We start from the raw sequence: 15,923 nt of genomic DNA on the forward strand, positions 1-15,923 counted from the left end.
ACCTGCAGCCTCGAGGCCGTGTCTGACTGAATTCTGTGAAGTTTATGACCTCAAGGCCATAGTTTCCCCCCCCCTTGTGCCAGGATCATAGGTTTGGAGCTCCCTACCACACTGACTCTCTGAGGGAACTCTGGGTAATTCTGAGTCTGGCCCGAGTCCCCTGGGGGTCTGGGAAAGAGCAGCCTCCGAGTCCCGGCTGGGCCAGATGGCTATGCAGGCAGGGCTGCACCTGGCACCAGAGCAGGTGGAGGGGGAGAGGGTGGGCCCAGCAGGAGGGCACTCCCACACCTGGCACTGATGCTGCAGCTTCTTGGTGGGACGGCCGACGATGTAGATCTGCATGGGGGACAGGCTGATGGAGCTGTAGACAGAGATGTCCTTGGTGGAGCCGTAGGCAGCGTGCACCCGCATGTGGAGCTGGGGAGACAGGGACAGAACATGCTCAGAGAGGCTTGTGGGATGGAGCTCCTGGGTGCTCGTGCCCACCAGCAGAGGGGCTCAGGAACCTGCCTCTGAAGAGACCCCGGCGGCCCAGGGCTCAGGAGGAGGGCTGAGAGACCCAGTTACAGTCATTTCACTTCTATGGGCCTCAGTTTCCACATCTGTAAAGTGAGAGGGCTGGACTAGCTGGCCTCTGATGTCACTTCCAGATCTGTGAATCTATGACAGTAATAGTAATAACAGCACTTATAGATGGCTCATTATGTGCTAAGTGCTCTTAAGCATTTACAAATAACTCATTTGATCCTCACAACTGTGGGAGGTGGGAGCTGCTATTATTTCTATTTTATAGTTGAGGAAACTGAGGCAGACAGAGGTTAAATGACTTGCCCAAGGTCACACAGCTAGGAGGTATCTGAAGCTGGATTTGAACTTGGGTCTTCCAGACTGCAGGCCTAGCACCCTATCCACTGGGCTACCTAACTGTCCCAGTGTGGTGACTGACAAGGCCATTGTTGGTCCCAAGGCCCCTAGAAAGACTGAGTTGGTTGGGGATACCCAGACCAGATCAGATTCAAATGCAGATTATTATTACTTGTGTTACCATGGGCAGTTATCCAACCTCTCTGAGCTTGAACTATGTGATTGCAGAGGTCCACTCTGAACCTAGGATCTCCAATTTAGCCTGGATAGACCAGAGGAATTATTTACATGTCTCCCCCATTAGAATGTGAACTCCCCCAGGGCAGGAGGGTGGGGTTTTCCTCCCCCTTTTTTGGTATCCCTAGCAGTTAGCACAGTGCCTAGCATACAGCAGGCACTTAATAAATGCTTACCACTGACTGACTTATTACCGTGGCTCCAGGATAAGGAAAAGAGAAACCGCCTGGGATCTCCTCCTCCCTCTTGTCCCTAATCCATCCATCGGTGTACATGTGAGCCTGCGATGCTGCAAGGGACCTCATGGCTATCCTTCCTGGCAGCCCAGATCCACAGGAAGGCCCAGCCTGGCCGCTTTGCAAGTAACCCCTGTGGCTCCCGGCTCTGGCCCCATGGCCCAGACAGAGGAGGGGGAATCTCCTAGCCACGTGACCCCCTCCCGCAGAGCCAGAAAGGACCTGAGGGCCCTGGGAGAGGCTCCTGGGACCTGCCTTTGAGGCAGCCAGAAATCCAGAAGATCCGAGTTCAAATTTAGCCTCAGACACTTACCGGCCATGTGGGACCATGGCCAATCCCCTAACCTCGTCTACCTCAGCCTCCTCCTCAGCAACATGGGGATAGAGCCCCTACTTCTCAGGACTGGGGGAGGATCAAAAGTGATCATTGTAGGGTGTCTGGCACACAGTAGGTACTAGATAAATGCTTATCCCTTTCCCCCCTCCTCTAAGAATGCTACTTATTACTATTGTTGTTGCCGAGGTGCCATATGGTTATTAAGTATCAGAAGCAAGACTTGACTGTGGGGTCTTCATGGCCCTAAATCCTACACTCTCTTCCATGCTATGCTGCTCCCCATTCTCCTCTCCCCTTTCCAGTCTTTCCCTCTTTCTCTTTCTCCTCCCCTCCCCCTGTCTCTCCCTCTCTGCTCCTCCTTTTCCCCCTCTTTTTCTCTCTCTCTTTCCTCTCTCTTCTTCTTCCCACCTCTCCCTTCTCCCTCTCTTTCTGTCTCTCCTCTCCCTCTCTGCCCCTCCTTTCCCGCTTTTTCTCTCTCTTTCCTCTCTCTTCCTCTTCCCACCTCTCCCTTCTCCCTCTCTTTCTGTCTCTCCTCTCCCTCTCTGCCCCTCCTTTCCCACTTTTTCTCTCTTTTTTCTGTCTTACTCTCTTCCCATCTCTCCTCTCCCTCTCTGCTCCCTTTCCTTCTTTTTCTCTCTCTTCCCTCTCTCTTCCTCTTCCCATCTCTCCTCTCCCCCCTGTCTCTCCTCTCCCTCTCTGCTCCTCCCTCTTTCTCTCTCTCTCTCCCCCTCCCCAATTCCCTCCTTTCTTTCTCTATAAGTAGGTATGAATGTAGTATTTGAAAACAGTTATTTCCCCCATGAGTCTTCCACTCTCCAGACTAAACAACCTCAGTGTCTCCAGTCTATCCTCATAGTGCCTGGACTTGAGGTCCTTTGCTGACCCTAAATGCACGCTGGACACTCTGCTTGCTACTGCCTTTCCCCAAAGGTGGTGCTGTGACAGGGGCAGGGTCCCGGGCTGGGAACTTACCTCCGTGATGAGGAACTTTAGGAAGTTGGCTTTATGCCGCAGAGGGTCGTGCACAAGGCCATCACAGAAGGAGACGATCCCATGAGGAAAGTTGTGCTGTGCTAGCCAGGCTACTACCCGTTGCTTCTGCATGTCGGGCCTTCCTGTCACGTAGATGATGAGGTAGCCGAGGTCCTGCCAGTGTCTGCGGGTGAGACGGGAGGAGGAAGCAGAAGTGGATTCCACTTCTCGGGGCCACCAGTCACTTCTAGGCCCAGAATTACTCCCCATGTTTGGAGAAGTAATGGGGGTGTAATGCCCACCTATCAAGTTCAGGAAGCCCTGAGTTCAAATATTGTCTCTGTCCTTACCAGTTATTAGACCCTGGCCCTTGGTTTTCTCTGAGCCTTTAAAACAGGGCATTAAAAAGTGCCTAGAGTGCCTACTTTGTTGGGGCTGTTGCTGGGAGTATCAACTGAGATCACAGAAAGGTCTCTGAAAACATTAAAGGGCTTTATTATAATTAACTTTACTATTCATCTGGTACTTAAAGTGCTTTACACACTTTGAGCTGCTGTATAAATGTCAGTCATTATTATTATTGCCTGGTGACATCCAAATCAGAATTGGGCATTATTGGCTATGTGTGTCTTGGATATGTGTGCCTTACCTATGCACTGTGCTTTTTAAAAGCAATGATGACTCTCCTGAGAAAGAAAGGATGTCGAGACTTTGCTGGTCTAAGGCTGTGAATTGCTTTAGTTATATGTGTTCTGTACTGCTGTGATTCACTCCCTGACCGGTGGGCTCTGGCTGCATCTCTAGGACAATGTGCCACAAGCTACTGGATGATGCCATTTGAATAGATACCTTAAAAAAAAACTAATTGAATCTCCTGGATGATTGTTAAGGAGAAGCACCATGGTGGGGGCTCGTGAGCTCTAGTGTTATGATAGCCATCCACAGGGTTACCTAGAACCTGTGACAGCAGCCTCCCTGCTGGGAGTCACTGTTAGTGCTACCATGAGTTGGGAGAGTGAGGTCAGAGGAAGCACAACATATTGAATTATCGTGCATGTGCTGTTTCCCCCACTAGAATATAAGTTCTTTTAGAGTGGACATTTCCATATCTGTAACCCTCTCATTTATCCAGTCACTCAACAGGCATTTATTAAGTGACTACTTTATGTCAGACACTATACTAGGGAAATGGAGACAAAAAATGAATCCAGAAGCTTGTATTCTATTGGGAAGAAACAACATTTACACCAGTAAATAAATGTAAAATGATTTGAGAGGGTGGCACTAACAACTTTAAAGGGTGGGGAAGCTGCAGCCTCGAGGCCACTTGTGGCCCTCTAGGTCCTTGGGTGCAGTCTTTTGACTGAGTCCAAATTTTACAGAAATCCTTTTATTTTTATTTATTTACTTTGGGGGGTGGTAGGGAAGGGGGAAAGGCGAGGCAATTGGGGTTAAGTGACTTAGTTAAGTGTCAAGTGTCTGAGGCCACATTTGAACTCAGATCCTCTTGACCTCAGGGCCAGTGCTCTATTCACTGCACCACCCAGCTGCCCCAACAACTCCTTTTATTAAAGGGATTTGTTCTGTGAAGTTTGGAATCATTCAAAGGGCTGCTCTTGAGGACCTAGAGGGCCACATGTGGCCTTGAGGCTGCAGGTTCCCCACCTCTGCTAGACCTAGGATTTAAAAGGTAGAAGGAACTGCAGGGTGAGGAAATTCTATCCAGCAATGTAAGTGGGCAACTTTTTGGTAACCTGTAGTCCTAGAAAGTTATGTAGACCATTGATGGGTTAAGTGACTTGCCTAGGGTCATACATCCAGTAGGGGTCTTCCTGACCAGGCCTTCCTAGCTCCAAAGTCAATTCCCTCTCCATTCTGGTGGGCTGCCTCTCTAGAACAAAAAACACTCCCCCTTTATAGGGCATTAGACCAGGAATCTAGCGCTAGATCTGAGTTCAAGCCCTGTTTCAGACATTTATCAGCTGTGTGACCCTGGACAAGTCATTTAACCTCAGCTTACCTCAGTTTCCTCAACTATAAAATGGGGGTAACAATAGCACCTACCTCCCAGGGTTGTTGTGAGGACCAGAGGAGATAATATTTATCAAAGTGCTTTGCAAACTTAAAGCACCATCTAAAAGGTTTTAAAGCACCATCATGATCGCTCTTATTGTATTCAGGTGTAGTTTATAAATAACTTTTACTTCATGACAGCTCTGCGAGGCAGGGAGGTCAGCGATTATGCTTTCAAAATGAAGAAACTAGGGCTCAGAGTGATGTAATGCCTTGTCCTAAGGTCATATAAGTAATTGGTAGCGGAAAAAGGACTCAGACAACCTAGGACTCCCAATTTCTATCCAGGCAGTCCTTGTCTCACCTGGTCCTCCTTACCATTCTGTATTGCCAAGGCAATATTCACAGCACCTACAGTGACTATGCATATGTTGGCATAGTTCTGAATTGCAAAATATAACAGACTCTCTCTATAGAAGATAGAAGCCAAACATTTATTCAGACACCAGAAAGCAAATCCTAACACCAGAAAACTGAATTCATCAAAATAACAAAATCTATATACAATAACACTGCAGAGAGTAACACCATCCCAAAGCCTTCCCACAAACACTCACAAGCCTAGCTGTCTCCTTGCCTGCATCCTCTCTTCTTTCTCTAACTGCTCTGACTCCCAGCTTCCTCTCAGCTCCGCTCTACCTGTTCAGCAAACTCCTCCCACCACAGGCTCCATGTGATTACATGTGGCCTATTAAGGGGCAGGGAAAAATCTTCAAATTCCCTTAGGGCTATTAAGGGGCAGGGAAGATCTTCAAATTCTCATTCCCATTATACATTCTTAACTTTTTCTTTTAAGGCAGTTGAGGTTAAGTGACTTGTCCAAGGTCACACAGCTAGTCAGTATCAAGTGTCTAAGGTCACATTTAAACTCAGGTCCTCATGATGCCAGGTCTGTGCCACCTGGCTGCCACCATTCTCAACTTTATGAAGTATGGGACCCTGTGGACTCCCCTTTCTCCTGCTGGATACTCTCTGGGTTTCTGTAGCCCAACCACCTCCGCCTGCCATCACTCCCCCTCTGTCTGTATCTCTCATTTACATTTTCAGATATCTCAGAGGTATCTAGTGATTTATTCACATGTTGTCTCCCCCTTAAGGGCAGCAGTAAGCTTTTGTTTTTCTTCGAATCCTTGGGGCTTGGCTCACTACCTGGTACACAGTAGGCACTTAATGAATGCTGATTGACTGAATGACTTTCCTGCTTCTCCTCCTACCTGCCTGACTGCTTTTTCTCAGTCTCTTTTGCAAGAACATCACTCTTGTCCTACTTTCTAATTGGGGGTGTGTGTGTCTATTTCATGCCTCTATCCTGGGCCCCCTTCTCTCTCTCACTCTAAATTTACCCCTTTTCTGAACTCTCCCTATTTCCATCCAGGGGACTCATATCCACTCAGTTATCCAAGTTCACAATCACAGATCAGGATTCTTTCTTACTGCCCTATCCAACCAGTGACCAGCTCTTCTGTTTCTACAACACATGGCTACCACCTCAAACCCTCATCATCTCTCTTCTGGAATACTGCAATCAAAAATCTCTCCTCACTCCAATCCATTCTCCACTCAGCTGCCAAAGTGATTTTCCCAAAGCTCAGGTCTTCCCCTACTCAATAAACTCTGGTGGCTCCCTATTACCTCAAGGACCAGATAGAAGGACCTCTGTTTGGCATGCGATGCCCTTCACAATGTGCATCCTGACGATCCTTCCAAGATTAGTACAACTCACATGCACTTGATGCCCCAGGCCAAACTGGCCTTCTTGCCTGCCTTTCCTTACCTAGGACATTCTGCCTCCCATCTCCATGTCTATAAAGGCCCTGGTCATCCCCAAGACCTGGAGTGTTCTATGTTTCCCTTACATTTTGGAGAACTCCTCTTTCTTTCAAAGCTCAGGATAAGCCCTTGCTGTTGGTCAGTCGTTCCAGTCCTACCCAACTCTTTGTGACCCCATTTAGGGTTTTCCTGGCAAAGATACTAGAGTGGTTTTTGCCATTTCCTTCTCCAGCTCATTTTCCAGATGAGGAAACTGAAGCCAACAGCGTTAAGTGACTTGCCCAGGGTCACACAGCTAGGAAGTGTCTGAAGCTGAATTTGAACTTGGGTCTTCCTGACCCCAGTCCAGCACTCTAAGCACTGTGCAACCTAGCTACCTTAGAACTAGTCCTTACCTCAGGCCTTTCCTGTTTCCTTACCATCTAGGGTCACTCTCCTCCTCATTCATTTTGCATGTATTTTGTATTTAGTAATAAGTGGCAGCTTTCTCTGCACATATACTCTGCACAGTGAAGTGGGTAGAAAACTGGCCTTGGAGTCATAAAGACCTGGGTTCAATTCCTGCCTTTGAGACATCCTGACTATATGACCCTGGTCAAGTCACTTGACTTCTAAGTGCTCTAGGCAAATCTCTAAGACAATAAGTTGTAGAGGAGGTAGCAATCTGCTCTGGGAAAGAGAATTTCCTTATCTGGGAATTTCTCAAACCAATGAAATCACAGGCTCAGGCTCTGACCCTATTTACTTATCTATATACATGTTTCTGTCTATGGAATGTAAGCTCTCTGAACAATAAAATATTGCATCTGTAAGTATTTAAGTCATAAACTCAACAGATCTGTAAACATTTAAGCTCAAACTTTAAGCTTAAATTCATTGTATCTGTACGAATTTCCGGAAAAGCTGGATGAGTGATTTGGGGAGGGTCCCTGCCTTTCCTTTTGCCCTAGCAAAAGGGGCCTGGGGTGGGGGAAGGGTAGGGGTGAAGAGGAAGGGAGAAGAGAGGAGGGGAGGGGAAGAGAGGAAGGACAGCCTGTCCTCTCTCCCTGGCTCACCTTACTACATCCACAGCACCTGCCCGCACCTTGGGGTCACTGCCCATGATGGAGACACTGGCGGCAAAGGAACCATCAATGCTGAAGACTACAAACTCTGTCCCCTTGGGTAGGACGGTGATGTAGCTATCTGCAAATGTGTGGTCCCCCCTGTTGGGAAAGAGCAAATTTGCCCAAATTTGAGAGCCCTGGACCCAGGCCCAAACCTGGGCTTCCTCTCATCCCAACACAAGGTCTTGCCCAGGGGCTCCTCTGTGGGGCCCCAACCTCCTATCTCAACATCCTCAAGGATTACATCTTCATGTGGCCATCCTCATACTCGAGGACCACAAAGGCAAACAGAGAGGTGGATCTCAAGGTCCTGGCTGACCAGGGTTAGAAAGCCAGGATTGTAGACTTAAGGCCTGTGCAACCCCCTCATTTTTATAAAGGAGGCCACGTGGGCCAGAAGCAGGGGTGACTTGTCCAATAGCTTACAAATAGGATCACGGATTTAGGGCCAGGAGATGACACACAGGCTGTGTAATTCAACTCCCTCATTTTACAAAGGAGGAAACTCTGAGGTCTAGAGAGGTGTGGTGACCAGCCCAGTGTCACACAGGAAGAAAGTGATCCAGTGGGATTTGAACCTGGGTCCTTTTAATTCCAAATCCAGCATCTGAAAATCCTACTTTTGGCCCGGGGTCTCCCTTCCTGGCATGGTAGGTTCTTCTGGTATGAGGCGGTGGGACACTAACCCTGCCCCAGCCTCTGGTCTATGGTGGACAGCCCATCTCCCCCCACCCCATGCTCTGAGCAGCTGCCCGTCCCCACCTGACCACCATCTTGATGGGGTAGACGCCGATGCCGAGACGCTGTTCCTCAGGGATGGTGTAGGAGATCCGCCCACTGCTGCTGGTGATGAGCGTGTCAAAGTGGACCCATTCCCCCGATGGAGGCTGGGTCATAATGTGGATGTCCACCTGTGGGCAGGCAGGTGGGAGGGGCAGCTGAGAGCCTCCCTCTGATTTGGCTGGCCTAATCCTGACATCGGCCACAGCTCCATCCCCCCCCCCCCCCCAGCCTCCCCCTCTAGGTAATAGAAACAATTCTCACCGCCTGCCGTGGGAGTGTTCAGCCAAGACTGATGTTTCTGCTGTTACTTCTGGTAGCATCACTACTCTCCCTTGTTGCCCCAGACCCACCCCCAAACGCCCCATCCTCACTGATGAGAGTTGGGACTCCTCTGCTAAGGCCTAGGAGACAAAATGAACCCAGCCCAGGATGACTTTCCTGGGTGTCCCAGGCCAAGCGGTCAATTCTTTTCCCCTTGAGAATGCCTTCTACCATCTACTCTGTAAGCTCTTTGAGGGCAGAGACTCTTTATTGGCTTGTATTTGATCCCCAGTACTCAGTGTCAATGCCTGGCACATAGTAAGATACATGTTCTGTCTGTCTACCGATCTATCTGCCTACATACATATCAGCAATTCATCTCTCTCTCCTCTCTGTTTCTCTCTCTCCCTCCCTGTGATAGTAATGGCAATTAAAGATTCCCCTGTATTGGCTTGGTTTTCAAATTGATTGTGTTAAAGCCCAGAGTTTGTTAATCCCACCTGTGGGATGGGCTTGTTGATGTGAAAAGAAAGTCCTGAACTGGGAGGAGCTGGTGATGTAGATTTGGAGTGACACTAGAGAGAGGCGGAAGATCTTTTTGGAAGCAGCACCTCGTGGAGAGAGAGAGGCTAAGAGAATTGCTGGTGGCCGCTTTGAATTGCCCTGGACTTTTGAGACCTGCCCCCTGAGCTGCCAAGGACTGAGGAGACATGGCTGTTTTGCTGGTACTTTGTCTGTCTGTTTTGATGTTATTTTGCCAGATTTGTCCACTGGTGAAAGACTGTCCTTTTGTTGAAGAAGTCCTGGAACCTGGCTGTTCGCTAAGAAGGCCTGCGACTGTCCTGCAGACAGAGAGTGAATACTGTTCACTGGTGAGGGACAGTACTGTTGTTGCAGGGGTCTGGAGACTGTCTGGCAGACAGAGTGAATACTGTTCACTGGTGAGGGACAGTGCTGTTGTTGCAGGGGTCTGGGAGCCTTTCTGTTGGTTCAGAAGCCCTGAAGAAGGATTTTCTTGTTGCATGTTTACAGAAATCCTGGGAGAGGGCTTTGCTAATGTGTTCAGGGGTTCTAGGACTGTTCTACAGACAGAGGATGAATTCATGAAGGGACTGGCAATGTATCTTGTGGCTTTGCTAAGCCTTGTCTCCCCAGGAACTAAGATTGCTGAGAACTTGCCTCGTGTCAAGATGAAGAAAAGACCTCCATTTGGGTATTAAGTGCTGTGTTTAAACTTGATGTAACTCTGGGGTAGATTCAATTGTGATCCAGGGGTGGGGAACTTTTGACCTTATGTGCTCTGTGATTGACGAATGAAGGTACTTCACCTATGTTTGGAAACTAATCTCCATTTGAGAAGAGGGGCTTTGTGGTGGACTTAATTAAGGTATAGCCTAGGGGTGGAGAAGTATTTAGAACAGAGACTTTGTAATTGATTGAATGATTGGAAGGTCCTGGGGTGGGGTAGGCCTTGGAGATGATTTAATCACACTTAGTAAATGCTGTATTTGGAATGATGTCATGTTTTGACCTTCTCTGTTCTTGGTTGGTCACTGAATAAAATAGAGAGCACCTATGCTGGTATTTTGAACCTGGGAAGTTGCCTTTCTTTTGGCATTACATTACACTCCCTCCCTCTCTCTCTCACCTCCTTTCTGCCTGTCTCTTTTCTCTGTTTCTCCCTCTCTCTCTCTCCTCCTTCTTTCCTCCCCTCCCCCGTCTCTCTCTCTCTGTGGCTCTCTTTGTGTATGTCTCTCTCTCCCTCTCCTTTCTCTGTCTCTCCCTTTCTGTCCTCTTTCTCCTCTCTCTGTCTCTTTCCTCTTTCTGTCCCCCTGTCTCTCTCTCTCTCTCCCTCTCCTTTCTCTCTCCCTCCATCTCTGTCTCTCTCTCTCCCCTTCCCCTTCTCTCTCTCCCCTCCAATGTTTAGCATAGCGCCTAACACATAGTAAGTAATTAATAAGTGCTTGAGGTGATTTGTTTAATTTTTTTGGTTGGTTGTTTTTTTGCCTGTTTGTTCGGGCCTGGATCTCTCTCATCTTACCCAGGCTAACAGTGTAGCGGCCCCTCAGAGGACTGCAGACCTTCAGGGTAGCCCTGGCAGCTTTTCCTGCTGACCTGCCCCAGGCTCTCCATCCTTGGGCCGCTGGGCAGCCCGCTAGGCCAGGGGCTCGCCACACTGGTGCTGGGCTTAGCCTGGACATTGGCCTGTAGCTCGGAAATCCTGAACTCAAGTGATGTGTTACTCCACCCCCATCCCTGAGTCCCTCTCCATGACTCCCAGCCATAAATGCTCATTGACTTGTTGACCAGGACTAATGAATGTCCTAGAAGCCAGACTTCAGCTCATTTTGACCAAGAACTCTAATTAGAGACGTCCAACAACACAATGGGCAGCCTTGCGAGGTTCATGGCTTTGTCTAGTCCAACCCCTTCATTTTACATAGAGCCTCACAGAACTAAAAAAGACCTCATAATTTTTACAGCTGGAGAAACTGAGGCCTTCGGAGGTGAAGTATCCAAGGTCACACCAAGAGTGGTCAGCTCAGCTGGTGTCCAAGCCAGGCCCACTGATGCCAGATCTGGTGATCTCTCCATGGTACCACTCCTAGGAGGGCAGAGTCTGGCTGACCATCTGTCAGTGTAGATATCACAGAACAGAGCCCTGAACTGAGGAGGAGGTAGGACTAGAAGGCACTAAAAAGTGCCTACTATGTGACAGGACTGGAAGGCCCCTGAGGTTCTTTTATTTTATGGTTCTCCAATGCCTGCAAGGCCACCCCTTTGCCCCCAGGCATCCCCTCCCCGTTCCACTCACCTTCTCCCCTGTCAGGGTGACCATGTCTAAGGGCCCATACATGAACCTGCCTGTCAGGGTCTGAGGACCGTCCTCATTGGCTACAGCATCATTGATCCTGTGATTAGCAGCGACATTCTGGGGGAGGGAACAGAGGATAGTCAAGGGAGGCCCTGGGATGATTACTGAGACAGAGATTAGGAACCTGTCCTGGGTGAGCTTGGGCTGGGGAGCGTAAGATCAAGATTTAGACTTGGAGGGGCCCTTGGTGGCCACAGATAAGGAAATGGGAGCCAGTGGAGGTAGTGTGCCCAAGGTTGCAGAGGCAGGATTTGAACCCAGGGCCTAGGACTCCTGCCTCAGGCATCTGTCACCAGCCTCCATCACAATGTCTATAGTTAGTCTGGTTTGGTTTATCCTCATGTGACTGGGAATGCATATAGACCAGCATTTGTTAATCTGGTTAATTTGTTAATCCATGGACCCCCAGTGGGGCTGAAGATAGATTTTGGGGGGGGGAAGTGGGGGTGACCTGTGAACTTGGATAAGGAAAAATATTACATTTTTATTTTCCCAAACCTTTGGTTTCCTTCTTATCCTCTGTATCTTCTTTTGTACATTTAAGGATACAATTCTGAGAAGGGGCCAGAGGCTCTGCCTCACTGGCCAAGGGGGCCAGCCCTCCTCCAGATGGGTGGTGGCCCCTCGGCCTGCCCTTGGCAGCTTACCCGCAGCTTCACATGGGTTCTTTTCCTCTGCCACTTTTCCCGGGGCTTTGAGGGAGTGAACACAGACACTTCCTTGCCGTCCAGCTCCAAGATACTGGCATTTTCATGCCTCATGACCTGGGGGGCATGAAGAAGAGGGATCACATCCAAATCAGTGGGCTCCAGCCCTGTCCACCCTGCCTTAGGGCCCCTGCACAGAGGCTGAAGGTGGGGGCCTACCTGTCTCAGCAAGAAGGAGACCACGTCGGTGGATTCCCAGTAGCTGGCATGGAAGAGGTGGGGGAGAGCCACGGTGGGGAAAGCAGTGAGGGCGTCTGGGCAGTACAGGGCATAGTCAATGCGCTTTGTTCCCCACCACTTGGCGGCAACTGGCGGGAGAAAAGGCTTGATGACCGATTGTGGTGAGACAGAGACAGAGAGAGACAAGAGAGATGAGAGGAGAGAGAAAAGAGAGAGGAGAGGAGAGAGAGAGAGACAGAGAGAGACAGAGACAGAGAGAGGAGAGAGGAGAGGAGAGAGAAAAGAGAGAGAGGAGAGAGACAACGGGGAGGAAGAGACAGAGATGGGGGAGAGATGACAGGAGAGAGAAAAGAGAGATGAGGAGAGAGAGAGATTGGAGATATGAGAAAAGAGAGAGGAGAGAGGTGAGGAGGAGAGGGAAGAAATGAGAGGAGAGAAAAGTGAGAGAGGAGGAGAGACAGAGACAGATAGAGGAGAGATAAGGAGAAAAGAGGAGAAAGACAGATCGAGAAAATGAGAGGGAAAGAAAAATAATGAGAAGAGGAGGGAAAGAGAGAGGATGTGTATGTATATGTGTGAGAGAGACAAAGAGACGGAATGAGAGAGAAAAATAGAAAGGGAATGAGAAAGAAGGAAAGAAAGAGAATTGTGGAGGGAAAAAAGAAGATATGTGTGTGAGAGAGAGAAGAAGGGAAAGAGGGAAAGAAGTGGGGAGAAAGGGAGGGGGGAGAGAGAGACAGCAAGACAGAGACAGACCAACAGACACGTGTACACATGTGCACACACGAGAAGAGAGGAGAGAGGAAGGGGCCTGACCCCTCCCTGACAGGCACCCCAGCTGGGCAGCAGACTCTGCCATCTGCCAAGTATGAGGCTGGATTTCTAGGCCCCTGAGGGTGTCCTGAATGTCACTCCAGGCCAGTAGAGTCTAACAGAGGAGAAGGCCCAGGTCTGTATCATGCGACTTGTCCAGCCGCCCAAGCAGGCAGGTTTCAGTGAGGTTCCTGGTGGGGCCCAGCCTCAGACACAGGGAGAGGGTCCACACAATTCCACTCCACGATGTCTGCATCCTTAGGGATGCTTCTAGCTCTGTCTTGGCCTCCCCTAACCCTGGACCCTCTGGGTGTCCTCCATCCCAGGGTCGGGCTTCTAAAATGAATGGACTACCCCCCAGGCCTGGATGGGGAGGGGAAAGAGAGTCTGAATGATGTTCTCTTAACAGCAAGACACATTTTGCAGGTAGTTTCCGTTACAGCTGAAGGAGGCCTGTGCTTAACATGAGATGTCCCAAGTTCAGACTGGGTTCTGCTGTTTACTAGCTATGTGACACTGGAGGTAAGCTTTCTGGGTCTCAGTTTTCTCATCTGTAAAATGGGGATAGCATTTTACATGTACCACCCTCCTCAGAAGGTGGTGATGAGGATGGAGTAAGCTAATGTTGACAAACCCTTTGCTAAAACATTAAACGTTATGTAAATGTTGGCTGATGTTAAGCACTGAGCATCAGATCCTCTGCCTAGGCCTGGAAATCAGGGTTCTCTCCCTCCCTGCCTCCCACCCCACCCCCCTTTAGACTTAGGAGAAGCGGTAGAAAAGAGGTCTGGGATCAATGGTGGGAAGCAAGCAGAAAGTCTCCAGGATTGGCAAACAGGCCCAAAGCATGGGGGACAGAGTTAGGAGCAGAGCAGACAGGTCGGGGTCAGGGCATCAGGCCAACAGAACCAGTTTCTCTAATGTCTCCTGGCATAAAAGCAAACGAGCAGTCCCGGACAGGGCCCAGCCAGCCGAGGTTGTGGCTACTGCAGAGGGCTCTGAGGGACGGCCATGGGGAGAGCTCAGCCCGCTCTGTCTTGGAAGAGCTTTGACCAAGACAAACTTGTTCCCGATGGTTAGCCAGAATCTCTGCCTTCTATCCAGTGCCCCGAGGCCCGTTCAGAGGGCTGAGCAGAAGGAGCTGCATATTTTCCCTACATGATAGGCTCAAATGCTTGAATACATGTACCATGTGGTCACTCCACCCCTGGGCCTCCTCCTTCCCCTGGCTAAACATTCCCAGCTCTGTGTATGACATGGGACCCAAGGCTCTCCACTGTCCTGGTTGCCCTATTCTGGCCACCTTCCAACCCTCAAGGTCCTTCCTGAAATATGGTGCCCAGAATGGAATACAATCCCCGCTACGTGCTTGGATCACATACAGTTAAGTGTCTACACGCACGTGTGTCCACACACACACCCAAACACACCGCTCTTGGAGGGCCGACTGTCAGGCCAGTGTCCTCTTCATCCTCTCCCCAAGCTGTTCTGACTACTGAATCTGCCGGCACCCTCCCCCTGACTCCCATGCCCCCTTAGGATCTGTCAGCAGATTTCCTGCCTAATTCTCTTGGTCCCAGGCAGGCTCTTTGGGGTTTTGTCTTTCCAGACTGCAGAGGTCTTTCCTGTCCTCCTCTACTCTGCCTCTGAGGGCTTCTCCAGACTCAATTGGTTTACATCTTCCCAGAATAAGCCACCAGGCCCACCCCAGGGAAAGCAGTCAAAGGGGTTTGGGACAGAGGCAAAGGGGCAAAGAAAATTGGTTATTTCAGCTAATTTTAATTTCAGTTTTAAATACCCAGACCCTCTTGCCCTTATTCAGCTTTTGCCACCCTGGCCCCTAGCACAGGCAGAGTAGGGTTAGTCTGTAGGCACAGCCCAGCAATGACCCCAGGCAGATGAGTTCCCCCCTCCCCAACCCACGCCAACCCAAGCCTCTCTGGGAAGTGATTCTAACATTGTTTGTGTCTAGATAGGTAGGGGAGGAGTGAAAACGTGCCCAGAAATGACAGGAGTAGAGAGTGCGTCTTGTGGAAGAAAGAAGGCAGAGGGCCGCCTTCCCCACAATACCTTCTCCGATGTCCAGATTGGGGACTTGGTCCAGGCTTGGACTCAGGTCCCCCGCCAACCTCTCTCTTACAGGGCTGAGGGGTAGCTCCCCAGGCTGAGGCCTGGGCCTCTGGGCCACCGGGGTGGCGGGGGGCTGCTGGGGGAGGGCAAGCAGGGACAGGCGCCTGACACTGGGGGTGTGACTGAGGGCCGATGGGGTCTCTAAGGAACAAAAACAATAACAGACTCATTAACACCTGCAAACAGGGCTATGGGAGAAAGGCATAGAGGCTGTGACACCCTCGGCCCCCCACCCCCAGCAGAGATCTGGATGGAAAGGCTGGGGAGTTAATGACTAATCACCAGTAGTACAGATAATTCCAAATAATCATAAGAAAAAAGCAAGGGATAATGGAGAACACTGGATTATCCAAGACCAGAACCGAACCCCAAAGTCATCTGGACTGCAGACTTCACTATTTGACTCAGAGATTTCCTTTCCAAATTCTGGGCTCAGGCTGATGGCAAAATTATCTTCCTTCTTTCTTTCCCACTTGTTCTCTCTCTCCCTTCCTTCCTCTTGTTCTCTTCTTTTTCTCCTTCCTTCCTTCCTTCCTTCCTTCCTTCCTTCCTTCCTTCCTTCCTTCCTTCCTTCCTTCC

At 49.7% G+C, this 15,923-nt stretch overlaps 1 protein-coding gene across 6 annotated transcripts in view; it reads right to left on the reverse strand.

Annotated features, from left to right (window-relative positions):
- The window catches only part of PITPNM2 (phosphatidylinositol transfer protein membrane associated 2), a 212,667-nt gene that overhangs the window by 4,190 nt on the left and 192,554 nt on the right, over positions 1 to 15,923 (reverse strand). For 4 of the 6 annotated variants that reach the window (XM_069081722.1, XM_069081724.1, XM_069081720.1 and 1 more), the window contains 8 exons: positions 15,285 to 15,485; positions 12,381 to 12,529; positions 12,162 to 12,278; positions 11,455 to 11,571; positions 8,358 to 8,506; positions 7,545 to 7,694; positions 2,647 to 2,830; positions 289 to 417 (listed from right to left, as the gene is read on the reverse strand). In XM_069081722.1, coding sequence (XP_068937823.1) covers positions 289 to 417; positions 2,647 to 2,830; positions 7,545 to 7,694; positions 8,358 to 8,506; positions 11,455 to 11,571; positions 12,162 to 12,278; positions 12,381 to 12,529; positions 15,285 to 15,485 — 1,196 coding nt within the window. The remainder of the gene's footprint in view (positions 1 to 288; positions 418 to 2,646; positions 2,831 to 7,544; positions 7,695 to 8,357; positions 8,507 to 11,454; positions 11,572 to 12,161; positions 12,279 to 12,380; positions 12,530 to 15,284; positions 15,486 to 15,923) is intronic. The other 2 variants (XM_069081725.1, XM_069081723.1) reach the window with 1 other exon arrangement.

This window comes from Petaurus breviceps, unplaced genomic scaffold (genome assembly GCF_028583685.1).
Source record: "Petaurus breviceps papuanus isolate PSGF00001 unplaced genomic scaffold, PetGlider_PUasm1.0 99, whole genome shotgun sequence".
Taxonomy (NCBI): domain Eukaryota; kingdom Metazoa; phylum Chordata; class Mammalia; order Diprotodontia; family Petauridae; genus Petaurus; species Petaurus breviceps.